The sequence below is a fragment of the Bos grunniens genome, chromosome 8 (assembly GCF_055505025.1).
Source record: "Bos grunniens cultivar Pamir isolate PY7600 chromosome 8, Bosgru_T2T1.0, whole genome shotgun sequence".
Lineage (NCBI taxonomy): Eukaryota > Metazoa > Chordata > Mammalia > Artiodactyla > Bovidae > Bos > Bos grunniens.
The window spans coordinates 75,179,617-75,198,143 of record NC_141172.1 but is presented as its reverse complement, the minus strand read 5'-3'; the positions used below and the strand labels follow the sequence as shown (position 1 = coordinate 75,198,143).

The 18,527-nt window shown below is 40.6% G+C and overlaps 1 protein-coding gene across 1 annotated transcript in view; it reads left to right on the top strand.

Moving 5' to 3' along the window:
- The window catches only part of DCAF12 (DDB1 and CUL4 associated factor 12), a 36,819-nt gene that overhangs the window by 12,201 nt on the left and 6,091 nt on the right, over window positions 1-18,527 (top strand). The window contains exons 3-5 of the mRNA XM_086416637.1: window positions 9,506-9,712; window positions 10,731-10,791; window positions 17,481-17,674. Coding sequence (XP_086272763.1) covers window positions 9,506-9,712; window positions 10,731-10,791; window positions 17,481-17,674 — 462 coding nt within the window. The remainder of the gene's footprint in view (window positions 1-9,505; window positions 9,713-10,730; window positions 10,792-17,480; window positions 17,675-18,527) is intronic.

The following is an 18,527-nucleotide window of genomic DNA, read 5'->3' as shown; positions in this document are numbered from 1 at the left end:
TTCAGTCTTTCTTTGCAAGTCCATATTCTTCTAAATTGATGTGTATTTGATTTCTTTCTGATTTGTTTCCTAAGTATCACCCAGGAGCTATCTGTATCATAGTCACTTGAGGTATGTGTTTAAAATGCAGGTTTCCTGGTCCAGACTAATTCAGGATTTTTCCTTTATTGAAACCTAGAAATTGGAATTTTAAACAAACTTATAGGCAGTTTTTATATGAATCGCTGGGTTAGACTTGATGCTATATAGCAGTAATATATATATATTGTCATCTTTGTAAATCTAGACCATTTGTTTGAATCTTCTTGTATTTTCTAAACCACACTCAGGGCACAGATGGGACATCATGTTTAATGGATCTGAAAGAATTTTCTTGTAGGCATCTTGGTTAATATCTGTTTAGTAGGACTTGCCTGGTCCAGTGTTTGAGAATCCGTCTGCCAGTGCAGAAGACATGGGTTCTATCCCTGGTCTAGAAAGATCCCACATGCCACAGGGCAACTAAGCCCATGCACCAAAACTACTGAACCTGAGAGCCACAATAAAGAGAAGCCTCAGCAATGAGAAGTCCATGCACTGCAGTGAAGAGCAGCCACCACTTGCTGCAACTAGAGAAACCCTGCTTGCAGCAACAAAGACCCAACGCAGCCAAAAAAAAAATCTGTTCAGCAGCCAGTTAGATGTAATCACTTTGAGGAAGCCCTTGATAAATAATTATTTTCTTTATATGCCTGTTACTGGTCTCAACAGACAAAGCAAGAAATTCTTTTGTATTTTTATATTTTGACCTCACCATGAAGCTTGACCGGGGATTGAACCTGCATCCCACTGCATTGAAAGTGCAAAGTCTTAACTACTGTACCACCAAGGGAGGTCCCTACCTGTTGTTTTTTTAGGTCAAATCTTAACTTAGGTCATTAGTTTCCAATTTCTTAGTCTGTTTACTAGGAGAGTTAGAGTAAACTTTAGTCAGAAGTATGAATAAGGTTCAGTCATTCTGTATTTGGATTCAGAGATGCATGGGTTGAATCTAGGCTTCATTTCTTACTGTATTTATTTGGCTGCACCAGGTCTTAGCTGCAGCAGTCAGGATCTTTGATCTTCCTTCCGGGATTTTAGTTGCAGCATGTGGAATCTAGTTCTCTGACCATGGATCAGACTTGGGCGCCCTGAATTGAGAGCATGGATACTTAGCCACTGGACCACCAGGGAAGTCCTGGGCTCCACTTCTTATTAGCTTTGTACCCTTGAACAAATATCTTCTCCTAAACCTTTCTTTTACCTTTAAAATAAATGGAGCAAGTAAAATGACACCCCACTCCAGTACTCTTGCTTGGAAAATCCCATGGACGGAGGAGCCTGTTAGGCTGCAATCCATGGGGTTGCTAAGAGTCGGACACGACTGAGCGACTTCACTTTCATGCATTGGAGAAGGAAATGGCAACCCACTCCAGTGTTCTTGCCTGGAGAATCCCAGGGAGGGCGGAGCCTGGTGGGCTGCCCTCTATGGGGTCGCACAGAGTTGGACACGACTGAAGTGACTTAGCATAGCATAGCATAGTATCTGCCTACCAGAGTCATGAAGAAAATTAAATAAGAGGTTGGCTAGCAAAGTGCCTAGAATATGTGCTTAGTAAATTGTTGTGATTAATGGCGGTGGTGGAGGAGGAAGTGGTAGCAGTAGTTTGATGGTTCTAGTCTTTAGGTGTATTTCTGGCCAGATTCATGTACACCAAAGATAAGAAGTTGGTATTTTTCTACCCTGTGAATGACCTGTTTTTTGTATGTCTTATCCCAAATAGCTTAAGCATTTAAAAATTACTCATGTAGATATTATTTATATAAGATAAAATATAATTAGGAAATTATATTTAATTTCATCATGAAAAGGATTCAGATAAAAGATGTTTTCTGTATACAAATTAAAGTGTTACCTAGTTCTGATAAGAATGCAACGGAATAGATAATACATGTATAATGCCACTAAAACCCTTTTTTGAAAGTAATTTAACATTATGTTTCAAAGACCTGGGATATATTATTTGTTGAATGAAGAGCCTAAAATATTATGCCCTTTGACCTAATCATTTTTAACAGAATGATTATTGGAAGCTATTTTTATCAAAATGCTAATGATAGAATACTTAAGTAATTTATGGTAAATCAAATCTGTGTGATATTATGGAGACATTGCCATAATTGTAAAGACTATAATAACATACAGAGCTTTTGATACGTTAAATGTAATGAGGTACAGAATTCTCTCTCTACTGATTATAGCTATGCACCATTATACATGCATGTGGTTAAGGCCTGAATAGGCACTTGACAAATGAAAAACAAAACAGACTTGACAAGAGATATGAGTCTGAACATTTTTTAATTTTAATTTTTTAATTCTGCATTTTTTAATTTCTAGTATTGTAGGTAAAGTATTGTCAGTAAACTCTATAATTTAAAAAAAAAATTGTTACCTTCAGCTAGATGAATCTTGTATTTTCTTATCCTAAAGCAGTGGAGAAAGTGGCCTTGCCCAGTTTCATTCATTGCTTGTCTTGTTTGCTGACGAAGATGGAGCAGTTATGTAATATACCTCCTCTCTGGGAAAAGGGTGTAAAGAAGGAACTTGGAAATAAGGTGGTGTAGGATATATGGCAAAAGAGTTTCCCCTCTCAGTCACACAGGTGTTTTGAGCTCCAAATAACACCTGGAGAGGGGTCTTGCCTTTCAATGGGCAGTACATAACCATAATAGGCTTCAGCAATATGTGAACCGTGAACTTCCGTATGTTCAAGTTGGTTTTAGAAAAGGCAGTAGAACCAGAGACCAAATTGCCAACATCCGCTGGATCATGGAAAAAGCAAGAGAGTTCCAGAAAAGCATCTATTTCTGCTTTATTGACTATGCCAAAGCCTTTGACTGTGTGGATCACAATAAACTGTGGAAAATTCTGAAAGACATGGGAAAACCAGACCACCTGACCTGCCTCTTGAGAAATTTGTATGCAGGTCAGGAAGCAACAGTTAGAACTGGACATGGAACAACAGACTGGTTCCAAATAGGAAAAGGAGTACGTCAAGGCTGTATATTGTCACCCTGTTTATTTAACTTATATGCAGAGTACATCATGAGAAACACTGGACTGGAAGAAACACAAGCTGGAATCAAGATTGCCGGGAGAAATATCAATAACCTCAGATACGCAGATGACACCACCCTTATGGCAGAAAGTGAAGAGGAACTAAAAGCCTCTTGATGAAAGTGAAAGTGGAGAGTGAAAAAGTTGGCTTAAAGCTCAACATTCAGAAAATGAAGATCATGGCATCCAGTCCCATCACTTCATGGGAAATAGATGGGGAAACAGTGGAAAGAGTGTCAGACTTTATTTTTGGGGGCTCCAAAATCACTGCAGATGGTGACTGCAGCCATGAAATTAAAAGATGCTTACTCCTTGGAAGGAAAGTTATGACCAACCTAGATAGCATATTCAAAAGCAGAGACATTACTTTGCCAACAAAGGTCTGTCTAGTCAAGGCTATGGTTTTTCCTGTGGTCATATATGGATGTGAGAGTTGGACTGTGAAGAAGGCTGAGCACCAAAGAATTGATGCTTTTGAACTGTAGTGTTGGAGAAGACTCTTGAGAGTCCCTTGGACTGCAAGGAGATCCAACCAGTCCATTCTGAAGGAGATCAGCCCTGGGATTTCTTTGGAAGGAATGATGCTAAAGCTGAAACTCCAGTACTTTGGCCACCTCATGCAAAGAGTTGACTCATTGGAAAAGACTCTGATGCTGGGAGGGATTGGGGGCAGGAGGAGAAGGGGACGACAGAGGATGAGATGGCTGGATGGCATCACTGACTCGATGGACGTGAGTCTGAGTGAACTCCGGGAGTTGGTGATGGAGAGGGAGGCCTGGCGTGCTGTGATTCATGGGGTCACAAAGAGTCGGACACAACTGAGCGACTGATCTGATCTGATCTGATTTGTGCTATAATGCTCAGTAAATAAGAATGAGGGAAAAGGATTATATTATTGTTTTAATACTGTTATTATCAAAAGCTTATGATCTCTCAATATACCAGATAATTAGTGTACAATGACAGTCTGCTCTTTAGTAGTTTGCAGTTTAGAGATAAGGCTTCCTGTTAATTCTGAGTAAAATAGCTTATGCCTTAAGATGCTCTAGGGAACAAAAAGCTGAGAGTATCTTGTTTTCCTCTGAATAATCTATACACTAAGTATTAGTATCCTTTAATACTATAGAATTTATTTTTCATTATTCATGGCAAGAAATGAAGATTTGTGTAAAATGAGGCTAGTTGGTCAGTTCTTTTGCTTATCCTATCTTCTTTTTAAAGTTTTTTTTTTTTTTTTCAAAAATTAATTAAAATTATTTATGTATTTTTCGGCTATGCTGGATCTTCCTTGCTGCCTGCAGGCCCTCTTAGTTGTGGAGAGGCGGGGCTGCTCTTTGTTGTGGTGCAGTCACTTCAGTAGTTGCAGCACGTGGGCTGGCTCCCAGGGTCTAGAGCATAGGCTTTACCTTTGTGGCGCCCGGGCTTAACTGCTCCGGGGCCTCTGGGATCTTCCTGGACCCAGGGATCAGACCCGTGTCCCTTGTATTGGCTGGTGGATTGTTAACCACCAGAAAAGAAGTCCTCCTTTTTTTTAAAATAATGCATATCATGTGTTTATTAAGGGAAAAAATTAACATTCTAGGACTTAGGTCTTTAAAAGGGTATTCATTTAATAACAGCATGAGAAACTTTCCATGTTAGTAAGTGTCCTCTACTCCATCATTCTTAAAGGCTGTATCATAATCCACTGAGTGGTTGTTCCCAATCGCCTGTGGTGTTTCACTAGTTTAAAAGTCACTGTAACTTGGGACTTCCTTGATGGTCCAGTGGTTAAGACGCCATGCTTCCATTGCAGGAGGCATGAGTTTGAGCCCTGATTGGTGAATTAAGATCCTGCATGCCACAGTGCAGTAAAAAAAAAATAATTTTTTTTAATAAATAAGTAAATAGAATTCTTTGTAATTAAAGCTATTGTCATTATTTCCTTAGCGTAATTTCAGGATTTACACATTTTTCATCTTTGATGCGTATTGGCTAACCATTTTTTGCAGTGTTTCTTGGTCTTGGCTCTCTCCTGTGCCCCTCCACGTCTCTGTTGGGGATAGAGAATGTATTCCTCTGCTAGGTTTCAGTTATCTTGCCTTTCCCAGACTTAAGCTGCCCTCTGGCCTTTAATTATCTGACTCTGTATAGTTCATCCTGGTATCTGTGCCTCCTGTTTGGATTTACTTTCCTTTCTCCACTAGCTTCTGCCTAACACACTCTTTTTTTTTTTTTTTAAAACAGTGTCAGACTTTATTTTGGGGGGCTCCAAAATCACTGCAGATGGTGACTGCAGCCATGAAATTAAAAGATGCTTACTCCTTGGAAGGAATGCCTAACACACTCTTAACACACTCTGAGTTTTAGAGACTTTATGAATCTCCCCTCCCCCCATTTTATTAAGCCATCCTGGCTTTCTGTATAGGCACAGTTACACATGTCTATTTGCAGATACATGCAGGCAGAAGTGTCCTCGCTAGTCTTAGAATCTTCCTGATTGTAAGGCCTTTGCTTTCTTTTTTTCCCTCTGCCCTGACTTATAAGCTGCAGGGAGCCATTAAGCTTCAAGCTTACCCTGCCATGCTGCTGGTTGCTGGCAGGTATCCCAGTTGGTGAGTGGGGAGCAGTCCCATTCTGGGAAGTGTTACAGGAGCTGTATGAAGCCTTGGCCCCTTGTCACACAGCTTGGGGAGACAGTATGTGGCACCCCATCCACATCTCTTAAACTTCCTTTGAAAAAGCAAGGGGGCTCCCTCCTTCACATGCTGCTTTGTCATTCCTTGGTGAGGGTGAGGTTGTGGGTCAACTCTTGGTTTCCTCTACAGAGCCAGCCGTTTGCATCTCCCTTGTATGAAATTTTGTTCATCTATTCTGTCTTATAACCTGTGAAATCAAACAGAACATTAGAATAGACTATCTCTGAACTAGTACTTGTAAGGCACCTGTTCTGTCCTGAGCCCTGTACTAGAAACTTCACATTTTATTAAATCTCTTAGCAGCCCTATTAGATAAATAATATTAGATAAATAATATTATTTAAGTTTTCTAGATAAGCAAGATTCAGAAAGGTTAAATGACTGATCAAGTTCACAAAGCTGCTAAGTCAACATTCTTAAACCTAGACCTCTCCCAAGTCCAAAACTGGAGAGGTTGGACTTAAGACTTTCTTGGACGCAAATAAATAAAGCCTTTTCTCTTTTCCTTTTCTGGGAGGCAGAAATGGAGACTTGTTTAAGGCATAGGGTTGTTTCTTATCAAATACATTGTCCTTAGTGTACAGAGCAGATTGTCTCAGACACTTCCGTGTGCTTGGAGATGTTGAGAAACTCCAGATTCTGGTTTAGTAGGTCTAGGGTGAGGCCTGAGATTCTTGGTTTCCAGCAAGCTTCCAGATGTTCCTTTGACTAGCACGGCTCTAGATCAGTGGTTTTTAAACCTGAGCAGTCAGAAGATTGACCTGGAGATTCTTGACAAAAATTCAGGTTTACTGGCCCAAAACTCAGAACTTTCTAGTTTGAAGGAGTTTTATGGTAGGCTATGGGAATTGTTTTTGTTTTGTAGTTTTTTTTAAAAAAGAAACTTCCCTAGGTTATTGTGATAAACAGTTTAAGAATCACTGGTCTAGAAGCTGACATATTACTGGTACGTTGTCCCATACAACACAAAGGTGTGAGTGGCAATAAATTTTGCTGTATTAAACATTTGCGAGGCTGTGTTGGTTAGGTTAGGGCTTCCCTGATGGCTCAGATGGTAAAGAATCTGCCTGCAACACAGGAGACCCAGATTCAACCCCTGGGTCAGGAAGATCCCCTGGAGAAGGGAATAGCTACCCACTCGAGTATCCTTGCTTGGAGAATTCATGGACAGAGAAATCTGGCAGGCTATAAAAGAGTAAGAAACCCAGTCATATTTCTTGGAAGGGCTAGCTCACAAACCCCAAGAGCAGAAAGTATTCTTGGATCTCAGAAGGAAACAGCTAGGAATTGGAAAGCCACTAGGAACCGGGGGTGTCCATGCTTCCTAAATTTACTGTTTCCTTTTCTCTGGGAATGGCTTTGGTAGAAAATGGCCACCCAGTTTGGTTTAGCGCCACCAGCCAGTTCCATACTGCTGAGAGAATTTGAATGACCTAGTCTAATCTAGCCTCTGGACTGGTTCTCCCTGAGCCAGGAGGCCACCCCAGGACAGTGCTGTGATCTGGACATCTGGGCTTATATCAGATGAACTCAGCTCCAGGGCCCCACTCTGAGTGCAGGGACATAGGAGTCCCCCTAACATCTTTGGGCAGGCCTCAGTAAGGTGGTTACTCTTAAGTGCTTACTGTGTAGCTCTGTGTTGTTGGGGCAGGAGAACAGAACCAGATAAGATAAAGCCCCTGCTCTTGGAATTGAGAGGGCATTATTAGCTTAATGGAGAAGAGAGACAAGTGAATATTTTAAAACTGTGATAAGATCTAAGTATTGTGAGTAGAGGGCTATCTTGGAAGCCTACAAGAGAGGAACTTAATCAGCCTGGACATTAAGAAATATTAGGAGAGGACATGTCTGAACTGAATCATGAAACGTAAGGACATAATGGCCAGGTAAAGAGAAGAGTAGGCGAAAGCATTTCTGGCATTGGAACAGCCTAACCATGAGATAAAATCATTATATATCATTGAAGATTTTGTGTGAGTAATAATTTATAAGCAGCTCTTTCTATAGTATAACGTCCATGGAAGGATGTGAAGCTGGAGAGATAGATAGGGGCCACGTTGAGGAGAATCTTGATGCCATGCTAAAGGGCTTGAATTTAGGGGAAAGTGAAAGTGAAGTCACTCAGTTGTCTCCAACTCTTTGCAACCCCATGGACTGAAGCCTACCAGGCTCTTCCATCCATGGGATTTTCCAAGCAAGAGTGGGTTACCATTTCCTTCTCCAGGGGATCTTCCCGACCCAGGGATCGAACCCAGGTCTCCCACATTGTAGGCAGATGCTTTACCATCTAAGCCACCAGGGAAGTCGAATTTAGGGGTAGGGGAACTATTAGATATTTTTTAATGGACATGGGAGGATTTCCATTCTTTAAGAAGATGAATGATTATAGTGTGGAGTTTAGTTTTGTTGATGGCCTTGCCTGAAGGCAAGTCGTGTAGAGGAGAGAGGATGAAGAAGAAGGAGCCAACTGTAGGAATATTTAGGAGGAAGTTAGGAGTATAGGGTGAATCCCAGGCTTGAGTGAGCAGGGAGATTTTGGTGGCATCAGATGAAATGAACAATTTGGGGAAGAAGATAATTTGTTTTAGATACATTGAGTTTGAAAATTTGAAAATGCCTGTCAAGACACATCGGTGATGGTGCCAGTTAGGTGGGGTCTCGGCCTTAAATAGTTACCAGAGTTTACAGGTTTGGGAGTGGTTCCCCTCACTCTTCCTTTCTTTTTAAAACCCGCACCCTCCCCCCACCAGTCTCTGCTTGACACTCTTATTCCAACTACTCTTCCTTTTCTTTTTCTATTTTAAATTTAAGACTTACCTACTTCCTCCTTTCATCTTTCTATGCAAGCAGTAGATTGTTTAAAGATTTGACATGTTTTGGCTTCACTCTGAGATTTGCTGGTAGAATTTTAAATGAACTTCCTAGACTATAAGGTATATGAGGACAGAGATCATTCCTAGTAGTTAGGTTTCTCACACCTAGAACAGTTCTTGGCATTGAATTGGTGCTGACTCAGTGAGCAAATAAAGGAATGAATCATTGAATCACATAAAGAGTTTAATAGACTCTATTGGGAATGCCCTTTCTCTAAGACTGATCTTTTCTATCAAGCATTTCTCTGAGTTGAATTTTGGAGAACGAAAGAGGGTTGGTTTGTTACAGAAGTGGATAAGGGCATTTAAGGCAGGAGGAGTAGCATAAGCAGAGACATGGAGGCACAGGACAGATAAGTAATTGAGATGTGAATATCTCTTTCTCTCCTATCTCAGGTCACTCTAGCAAACCTGGTATGGTTTATACTTATGTCTAATAGTGGTTGTGATGTGTTTTGTTTATAATTTTCTACACATGTGTTGGTAAGAATTAGTGATACATAATACGGTTGCACTGGTAGAAAACCTTTCATCAGGTTCATTAGGTCCAAAGTCTAATACAAGTCTTTGAAGCCATCTTTGACTATCAGACAGAATTTACTTCTTCCTCTTCTGTGTTTATATAACATATTATACCTATCTCTGTTATGTTTTCTTATTTACATGTTTCATTTGACTAGTATAGCCCTGACTTTGTAGTTAGTAGACATTAATTAAATGTTTGAAGGATAACTGAGTGAATGAATGGATATTTATAGCCAAGGTCAGCCACACTGAAGAGAAACTTCACCTTCTTTCTCTCTTTTCTCTTGTAGCTATTTGTAGTGGATGTCCAGACAAGCCAGATCACCAAGATTCCCATTCTGAAGGACCGGGAGCCTGGATGTGTGACTCAGCAGGGCTGCGGTATCCATGCTATCGAGCTGAATCCCTCTAGAACACTGTTAGCCACTGGAGGAGACAACCCTAATAGTCTTGCCATCTATAGGCTGCCTACACTAGATCCTGTGTGTGTGGGAGATGTAAGTTTTTAAACAGAGTCCAGCAGGTAACATGGACCTTCCTCCCTTAAGCCCTTCAGGAAGGAATGGTTTGCTTACTGCTGACTCGGGGGCTGGGTTGGGGTGAGGAGTTGTAACGGTGAGATGTGGGTGTAGAGATTTCAGAGTGGGTACTGCGCTCCCCACAGAGAGCTTCAGATGTTGACAGAAGGTATGTTTGATAGAGGTGCGTGCAGCACACCTAAGATGCCAGCAGCAGTGGGTTGGTGTTTACACATCTCCTACTGCCCATGGTCAGAAAAGTTTGTTAAATTATTCATTCAGCAACTGTTTTTTGACCCTTCTGTGGCCAGCCATTGTCTTAGACTCTGGGGATGTAGCAGTGAATAAAAGAGACAAAGCCCCCATATCCTCTTGAAGCCTGTGCTCAAGTCAAGGGAGGCATATAAACCAACAAAAATGTACCAGCAGTAAGTCAGAGCGGTGAGTGCCATGGAGAAGAGTAAAGGCAGGCTAAAGAGAGAGAGTGTGGTGGAGGATGCTGTCGTCAGGGAAGGCCTCTTTGATAAGAATAACACTTGAACAGGGAGGCTTAAGGAAATGTGGGTACACGCCATCCTGATGTCTGAGGAAGAGAGTTCAAAAGATGGAAGAACGTAGAGGTCGGTTCTAGCTGTTGTCCCAGAAAGCAAAGGGGAGAGTGCCAGGATGAAGTTGGAGGGATGAGAGGTGGGTAATGGTGTGGAAGGAGCCACAGGTAAGACATCAAGAGAGAAAGTGCTGGAGCAGTGTGTCCACCGGCCGTGTTTATAGCCCGTAGGCAAGCCAATTTCATTCCAGCTTTGAGCTTCTCAAGACAGAAAGTTAAAGATTGTAGGCTCATGCCAATTGGGTTGCCATCACCAGAGATCAGAATTGTAATTTTTACAAAGATACTTTCATCCAGCCTTTTAAGCTTTTCAGGGGCGTGCGTTGCGATCCTCATTTCACTCGTTTCTTTCCCCCCTCCTCCCGCACCCATCTCGCCCTCCTCTTGAAGGATGGACACAAGGACTGGATCTTTTCCATCGCGTGGATCAGTGACACTATGGCCGTGTCTGGTAAAGTGCCCTTTTGCAAGGAATTCTGGTGTGGCAGGGAGGGAGGGAGGCTCAAAGTTACAAATGGGATAGTAGCGGGACTAGAAATAGCCCAATAACCGACCATCAGCCAGGGGCCAGAAAACCTTGTATCGTCTCTTTATCTGACTTAGCATGTGACCTTGGATAAGTCATGTCCCTTGTATATTCCTAGTCTGGAAAGTACTAGAAGTACTGGTACACTTATTACTCATACTCTGCCTTTTTTAATAGATCCTGTGTGATGGCCCCTTAGCTTCAACATTTTGTTGGGATTCACTGAGACAATAGTTGGGAAAGTGCTTTTGGAAAAGTTGTACTCTGGAAAATATTAGGAGCAATGATCATTTTCTGTACAACTTTATAGTGTTAATAAAGCTGTACAGGATTGGGGGAATTCCCCTCCCAATGGTAGAACAGTCAGGAAAAATACATGGAAATGAGTGAAGAGATACTCAAAATGCTTTCTGAATACCCACAGCAGCCTAGAACACAGGCTCAGAGTGCCAGCCAGCTTTTCTGGGTACCTGGCTTCCCAGGTGGCACAGCAATAAAGAAGCCACCTACCAATGCAGGAGACACAGGAGATGAGGGTCAGGAAGATACCCTGGAGGAGGAAATTGCAACCACTCCAGTATCCTTGCCTGGATAATTCCATAGACAGAGGAGTCTCAGGAGCTACGGTCCACGGGGTTGCAGAGAGTCAGACATGACTGAGCGATGGAGCATGCCTGCATATATATGTAAAAATATAATCGCCCATTCCAAATTCCCAAATTTTTAAAAATCACAAGAGTTGCTAAATTAAGTACTTCATATGTTATTTCATAGAATTATTATAACAATCCTAGAAGGTTTGCATTGTTAGCCTCATTTCACAATTGAGAAGATTTAGATTCTGAAAAGTTATAATTTGCCAGAGGCTACAGAGACAGTGAGAGATGGAGTCAGGATCTGAAGCCAGCTCTCAGTTCAAAGCCCATGTTTAGAACTGCTACAAACAAAGCTCTAAGGGAACATAAATGTTTCTTTCTTTGGATTTTTTGCAAGGCAATAGAAAACAGCAAGGAAGGAAGAGAAGTCTAATGGACAAGCATAGTCACAGTTCAAAATTTTTCACTAGTGGTTCAGAAGCTTTTGGATTCCCTGTCATTTGTCTTCCCAAGAAATGAGAGCTTCTGGAGGGCAAAGACTGAATCCTGTCCCCTCTATAGGGACTATATGTATGACAGTAACCTGAATTAAATGGGGTTGTTGGGAGCCAGGACATGGCTTTTTTGGAGAGCTTTCCTTCTCTTTTTAATATATCCTGGGAGCATTCTATGTTTTCAGGCTGATAGCTTCCAAGGCTACATTTTGTGAACAGTAAGCAAGTTTTAGGAATATTGGCTCTGAAACAGGAACAAACTCACAAATGTAGAATATAAACTTATGGTTACCAAAACAGAGAGGGAGGGAGTTGGGATAGATTAAGGGTATAAGATTAACTGATACAAACTACTGTATATAAAATTAAAAAGTATAAAGGATATACTGTATAGCACAGGGTATTATGCTCAGTATCTTATAATAACCTATAATGGAATATAATCTGCAAAAAATACTGAGTCATTTTGTTATGTACCTAAATCAGTTATATTTCAATTTAAAAAGAAGAAAGAATATTGACTCTGAGAGAAAGATATCCTATGGTCTTGGATTAGAGGAATTAATGCTGTTAAAATACCTGTATTTCCCTAAGCAATCTGCAGATTTAATGCAATCCTTACCAAATACCCATGACATTTTTCATCAAACTAGAGCAGTCCTAAAATTAATATGGAACCACAAAAGACCCCAAATTGCTAGAGCAATTTTTTTTTTAAATTCTGTTTGTTTGCTCGCTTGCTTTTGGCTGCTTTGGGTCTTCGTTGCTATACACAGGCTTTTCTGGTTGCAGTGTGCAGGCTTCCCGCTGTGGTGGCTTTTCTTTTGTGGAGCATGGGCTCTAGGCACTTGGGCTCAGTAGTTGTGGCTCTTGGGCTCCAGGGGACAGGCTCAGTAGTTGTAGCACATGGGTGCAGTTGCTCCACAACATGTGAAATCTTCCTGGACCAGGGATCAATGCAGGTGGATTCTCATCCACTGTACCACCAGGGCAGTCCTGCCAGAGCAATCTTGAGATGAAAAAGAACAAAGCTAGAGATAGCATGCCCCCTGACTTCAGACTAAACTACAAAGCTGTGGTCACTGAAACAGTATGGTACTGGCACAAAAAGACACTCAGATCAATGGGACAGAACAAAGAAGTAAACTGGTCAGTAAATCTGTGGCAAAGCATATACAATGGAGAAAAATCAGTCTTTTTAATGAGAAGTGCTGGGAAAAATGGACAGCTATATGTAAAAGAATGAAATTATTGATAGAACATTTTTCACACCAATATAATAAACTAAACTCAAAATGGATTAAAGACCTAAATGTAAGACTGGAAACCATGAAACTCCTAGAAAACATAGGCAGAACAATCTTTAATATAAATCATAGCAATGTCTTATTTGATCTCCTGAGGCAAAGGAAACAGCAAAAAAAGACAGCCTATGGAATGGGAGAAAATGTTTGCAAATGATATCACCAACAAAGATTAATATCTAAAACATATAAACAGCTCGTACAACTCTATGAAAAAATAAACACCCCAGTTAAAAATTGGTCAGGGGATGTCCCTGGTGGTGCAGTGGGTAAGAATCCACCTGCCAATGCAGGGAATACAGGTTCAATCCCCGGTCGGGGAACTAAGATCCCACAGGCTGAGGAGCAACTAAGCCCACGTGCTCCAGAGCCCCACAACTGGAAATGCCTGCACCACGATGAACAGGGCCACACGAGGCAGTGAAAATCCCATGTGCCACAACCGAGACCCAAAGCAGCCAAAATAAAATTAATAAAATAGGTAGCTGTGGAATTCCCTGGCAGTCCAGTGGTTAAGACTCTGCACTTTCACTGCCAAGAGTGCAAGTTCAGTTCCTGGGCAGGGAACTAAAATCCCACAAGCTACATCTAAAAAGCTAAAACAGGTAGCAACAAGGACCTGTTATATAGCACAGGGAACTCTGCTCAATATATTGTAATAACCTAAATGGGAAAAGAATTTGAAAAAGAATAGATATGTATATATATAACTGAATCACTTTGCTGTACACTTGAAAGTAACACAATACTGTTAATCAACTATATTCCAATGTAAAGTAAAAATAAAAAAAAGCAGATGATGTGGTATATATACACAATGGACTATTAGTCAGCTATTAAAAAAGAATGAAATTCTACCATTTTCAACAACATGGATGGACCTGAAGGGTATTATGCTTAGTAAAATAAGTCAGTGAAAGACAAAAACTCATCACTGGAATGTGGACTCCAAAAATAAAATGAATGTATAAAAACAAAACAAACAGTTTCACAGAAAAAGAGAATAAACTAGTGGCTATCAGTGGGGGTAGGGGGGCAAGATAGAAGTATGGAATTAAGTACGAACTACTATGTATAAAATAAGCAACAGGGATATATTTACAGCCGAGGAAATATGGCTATTATTTTATAATGACCTTAAATGGAGTATAATCTATAAAAATATTGAATCACTGTGCTGTACACCTGAAACATAGAATATTGTAAGTCAACTAATACTAATAGTAAAAAATTAAAATCTAGGGACTTCCCTGGTGGTCTGGTGGTTAAGACTTCCAATGTAGGGGGCACTGGTTTAATCCTTAACTGGGGAAGAGCCCATATGCTTCATGGAGCGGCCAGAAAAAAAAGAAAGATTAAAATCTAAATGCACTATTCACATCTTCTATTGAGACTTTAATTATGATAATATAGACCATACCTTCCTTATAAACTGTAGAATAAAAACTCTACATACACAACAGAAACCCATCAATGTTCCTAATATATAATTTTGCCATCTAAATTGAGGAAATACAGCTTTGTACAAATAATAATCTTCAAATGCTGTGTTCTCCAAATTGTTGCATATTGAAAGAAGCTTGTGTTTCAGTTTCCTGATCATCCAACTAAGTTGGTACACCTCCCTACCCTAATGATGGAGATGCCCTGTGACAGCTGTGTGCAGGATACACAACACCACATACAGTTGTGGAAGCTAAAGAGTAAAATCACAGTATACATTTTAAAACTATAATACGTGCAGAGACAATAAGCCTAATTTGGAGGAGTGATATATATAAAGATTGAGAAACTGCCTCAAATTTTTGCAGTAAGCAGCTCAGTTGCAAATATTAATAGCTCCAACATTCAGCTGTGCAGGAGAGCAGGGGCTAGATTTTTGGGGAGGAACTTCCCTGGCGGTTCAGTGGTTGAGACTCCATGTTTCGGCTGCAGAGGGCTTGGGTTTGATCCTTGGTTGGCATCCTAAGATCCCATAATCTGCACAGTGCAGTAAAAAAAAAAAAAAGCTGTTGAATTTTCAGTTATGCTTCATTTACATCCAAATCAGGAATTTCATACTCTGAGAGGTCACATCAGCAAGAAAGTTCAGATAGTTTTAAGTCAGTGTAGATGTCTTATTTAATTGGGTATAAACAAGGTTCTATTATTTACCAAAAAAAATGTTTGATGTACCATTAGCATTAAAATAGGTTTTGCTGCATTAAAAAAAAGAATATTGGCTCTGATAATAAAGACATGAATTTGAATCCTGGTCCTACCGCTTATTAGCATAGAGGACAAGTTACTTAAGCCTTTTTAAGACTTGGGTTTAAACATGGATAATGATTGTACATACTTTAAAGGGTCATTGGGAAGATCAAATATTATAGTGTTTAGTGGCTGCCATAGTGAAAATGCTCCATACTTGTTAACCAGTGTTAATGTTCACATTTGATGAACATCAACCCCTTGATGATGAACATTCCCCTCAGATTCAGGGTATTCAAACTCATCATCTCCCTCCCAGGACCACACTTCTCCCTACCATTGGTAAATGTTCCTGCCTTCTACCTAGGCACACAGCCAGGGAACTAATTCTGTTCATTCTCCATAGATTACCAAGCCCTGTTGATATGATTTTCTAAAATATCTCTTACACCCATCAATTTATTTTCTGTCTTCCCTGGGTGCTCCTCATCTATCTTTTGAATTATCCCAATGTCCTTCCGTATTTTCTCTCTGATTCTAGTCTTATCTCCTCTAATCTCATCTTCATGTTGCTGCCAGATTAGTTCTTTAAATAAATTTTTCCTTACTGCAAAAGTAACATATGTTTGTTATAAGAATTTTAAAAATTCAAATAAAAAAGGAAAGCATTACCCACACAATCTCTGCCTAGAGATAGCCACTGTTAACATTTTTAAATACATCTTGCTAGTCTTTTTTCAGTACATACTCCAGTTGTTAAAATGGGATCATTACTAGGTTAAAATAGGATCATTTAGAGGGATAGACAGATGTATGATATACCAAGCATAAGAAAACGTTGATGGTAGATTCTAGATGTAAGTATATAATTCATTGTAAAATTCTTTCAGCATTTCAGCGTGCTTGACATTTTTCATAATAAAGCTTGTGGTGTTTTATTTTTTTAACTTGCATTATAACTCTTACGTAGTTCTCTAGATATGCCCTTCTCTTGGTGTCCTTTTCTGGATTTCACACACATTGAACCCTCTGTTTTGAACCTGTCCACAGACCTTACGGTGCAAACAAATTGAGTGATATTTCTCCCATGTTAGATAGTTTTTACTGTGAAGTATTCAGGAGATTTAAAGTGTGGGAGGGGCACCTTCTGGTCTGAAAGGAATGTTGGCAAATACTGATACTGAAAGGAATTTGAAAATTTTTTAAATGGTTCTTGATACACTGTTTTATATCTATCCAATAGACCTGTTTTAAGTGCTTCATTATTATTTCCTAAGGAAAACAATTTATGTTATTAAGCATTCATCTTATGTAGAACAGTCATTCTTAATTCAGGGGTTGTGGTCCCTTTAAGGAGCCTAGGAACCTCCCCGAAGTTGAGTGTGCAATGTAGATCTTTGGTGTATTTTTCCAGAGAAAGAAGTCTTTAACATTCCTAAGTCTGAAGAAGGGGTACTGGGACTCAGAAAATGTTAAGCACCACTGATCTAGAGTGGAAGTTGCCAGATCTTGTTGCCTAGTAGAAATCACCTGTGCATTCATGCCCTAGTAACCTGAGCATTTGGCTTGGAACATTACTGAGCTTTGTCAAATGTATTATGTTCTCTTTTGAAAAGTCTCACCAACCACATTACACTTAAAGGTTACATTTTGATATAACCACTTCCCTGGCAGCACAGTGGTTAAGACTCTGCGCTTTCAATGCAGGGGGTGCAGATTCGATCCCTGGTTGGGGAACTAAGATCCCACAGCTTGTGGGACAGGCATGGTCAAAAAAATATACATATATATATAATTATATATCAACTCCTGCACTTCAGTTGGGTCATCCTCTCAGTGTAGCTGTTAAAATGCATACTGCTGTCCATTTTGGTTTGGGCCGCTGGCCACACTTCCGCACGTGTGAACATGGTGCACAGAGAACTAGGCTAAGAAAGTCCTTTTGAAAAAAAAAAAGTCCTTTTGGCTTCTGTGGGACTGTCTCGTGGCGAGTTGGTATGTCTGATACCCATGGTTTCCTTGCCCGGCAGGCTCGCGTGATGGTTCTATGGGACTCTGGGAGGTGACAGATGATGTGCTGACCAAAAGTGATGCAAGGCACAATGTGTCGCGAGTCCCTGTGTATTCTCACATCACTCACAAGGCCTTAAAGGACATCCCCAAGGAGGACACAAACCCTGACAACTGCAAGGTCCGGGCTCTGGCCTTCAACAACAAGAACAAGGTATGAGCTTGCCAGAGGTCCCTGAAGCCTATTCCCCTTGCTTCAGTTTCTTGGCTTATGTCTTGGAAGATGCTCTTCCCTTTTCTCTTCCCAAGTCAGAACTGCATAACTTGGTTCTGAGCCCAAGCGGCATCTCTTGAAGACTGAGGGATGCTCAGTAACAATCTCTGTCTGAGAAAGATTATAACTAAAATTACGAAACCTTCCCCTTGCAGTGAATATTCTCTGCATGGTTCACGTCTGTTAACCTCTCAGAGTTTCGCCAGGGGCATTCTGATCTGTCTCTCATCTGCACATGACCTTGCAGGTGCTCTGTTTTGGGTATGATTTTCCTACATGCAGTCACTTTCTTCTCTCTTGTATTCAGTTTCTTTTCATTCTTCACAGCCTCTTCTCAATGCTTCCATCAAGTCTAATCATCTGAGTCAGATCTCCTGAAACTGAACTATTAAGTAGACTGCTGGTTTGAAGACCCAGACCCATAAGAGAAGAAAGGCTTTTCCCAAAATTTGAGTCAGACCACAATTTGAGGGCTAGTTCCCTTAGCCTCCCATCTCTCATCCATATTTAGAAGTTAGGGGTAGACTTATCTCCTACCTTAGACCCTGTACTTACAGAAGCTCTCACACTGAGACTTAAAAAACTGGCTTTCACGTGTGTGCTCTGTTCTAACAAACAGGATGTCATGTGTATGATTGTATGCTACTGGCTTTTTGAACCTTGAGTGTCTCCGTGCAAGCCTGGACTAGCTTCTTGGGTTCTCTCAAGAAGCAGCCTTGCTTTACTATGTTGTCCAGCTGCATTTCATAGGGTGAGATGAGGGGCTGATAATCCCTGGCACCATCATGGGATC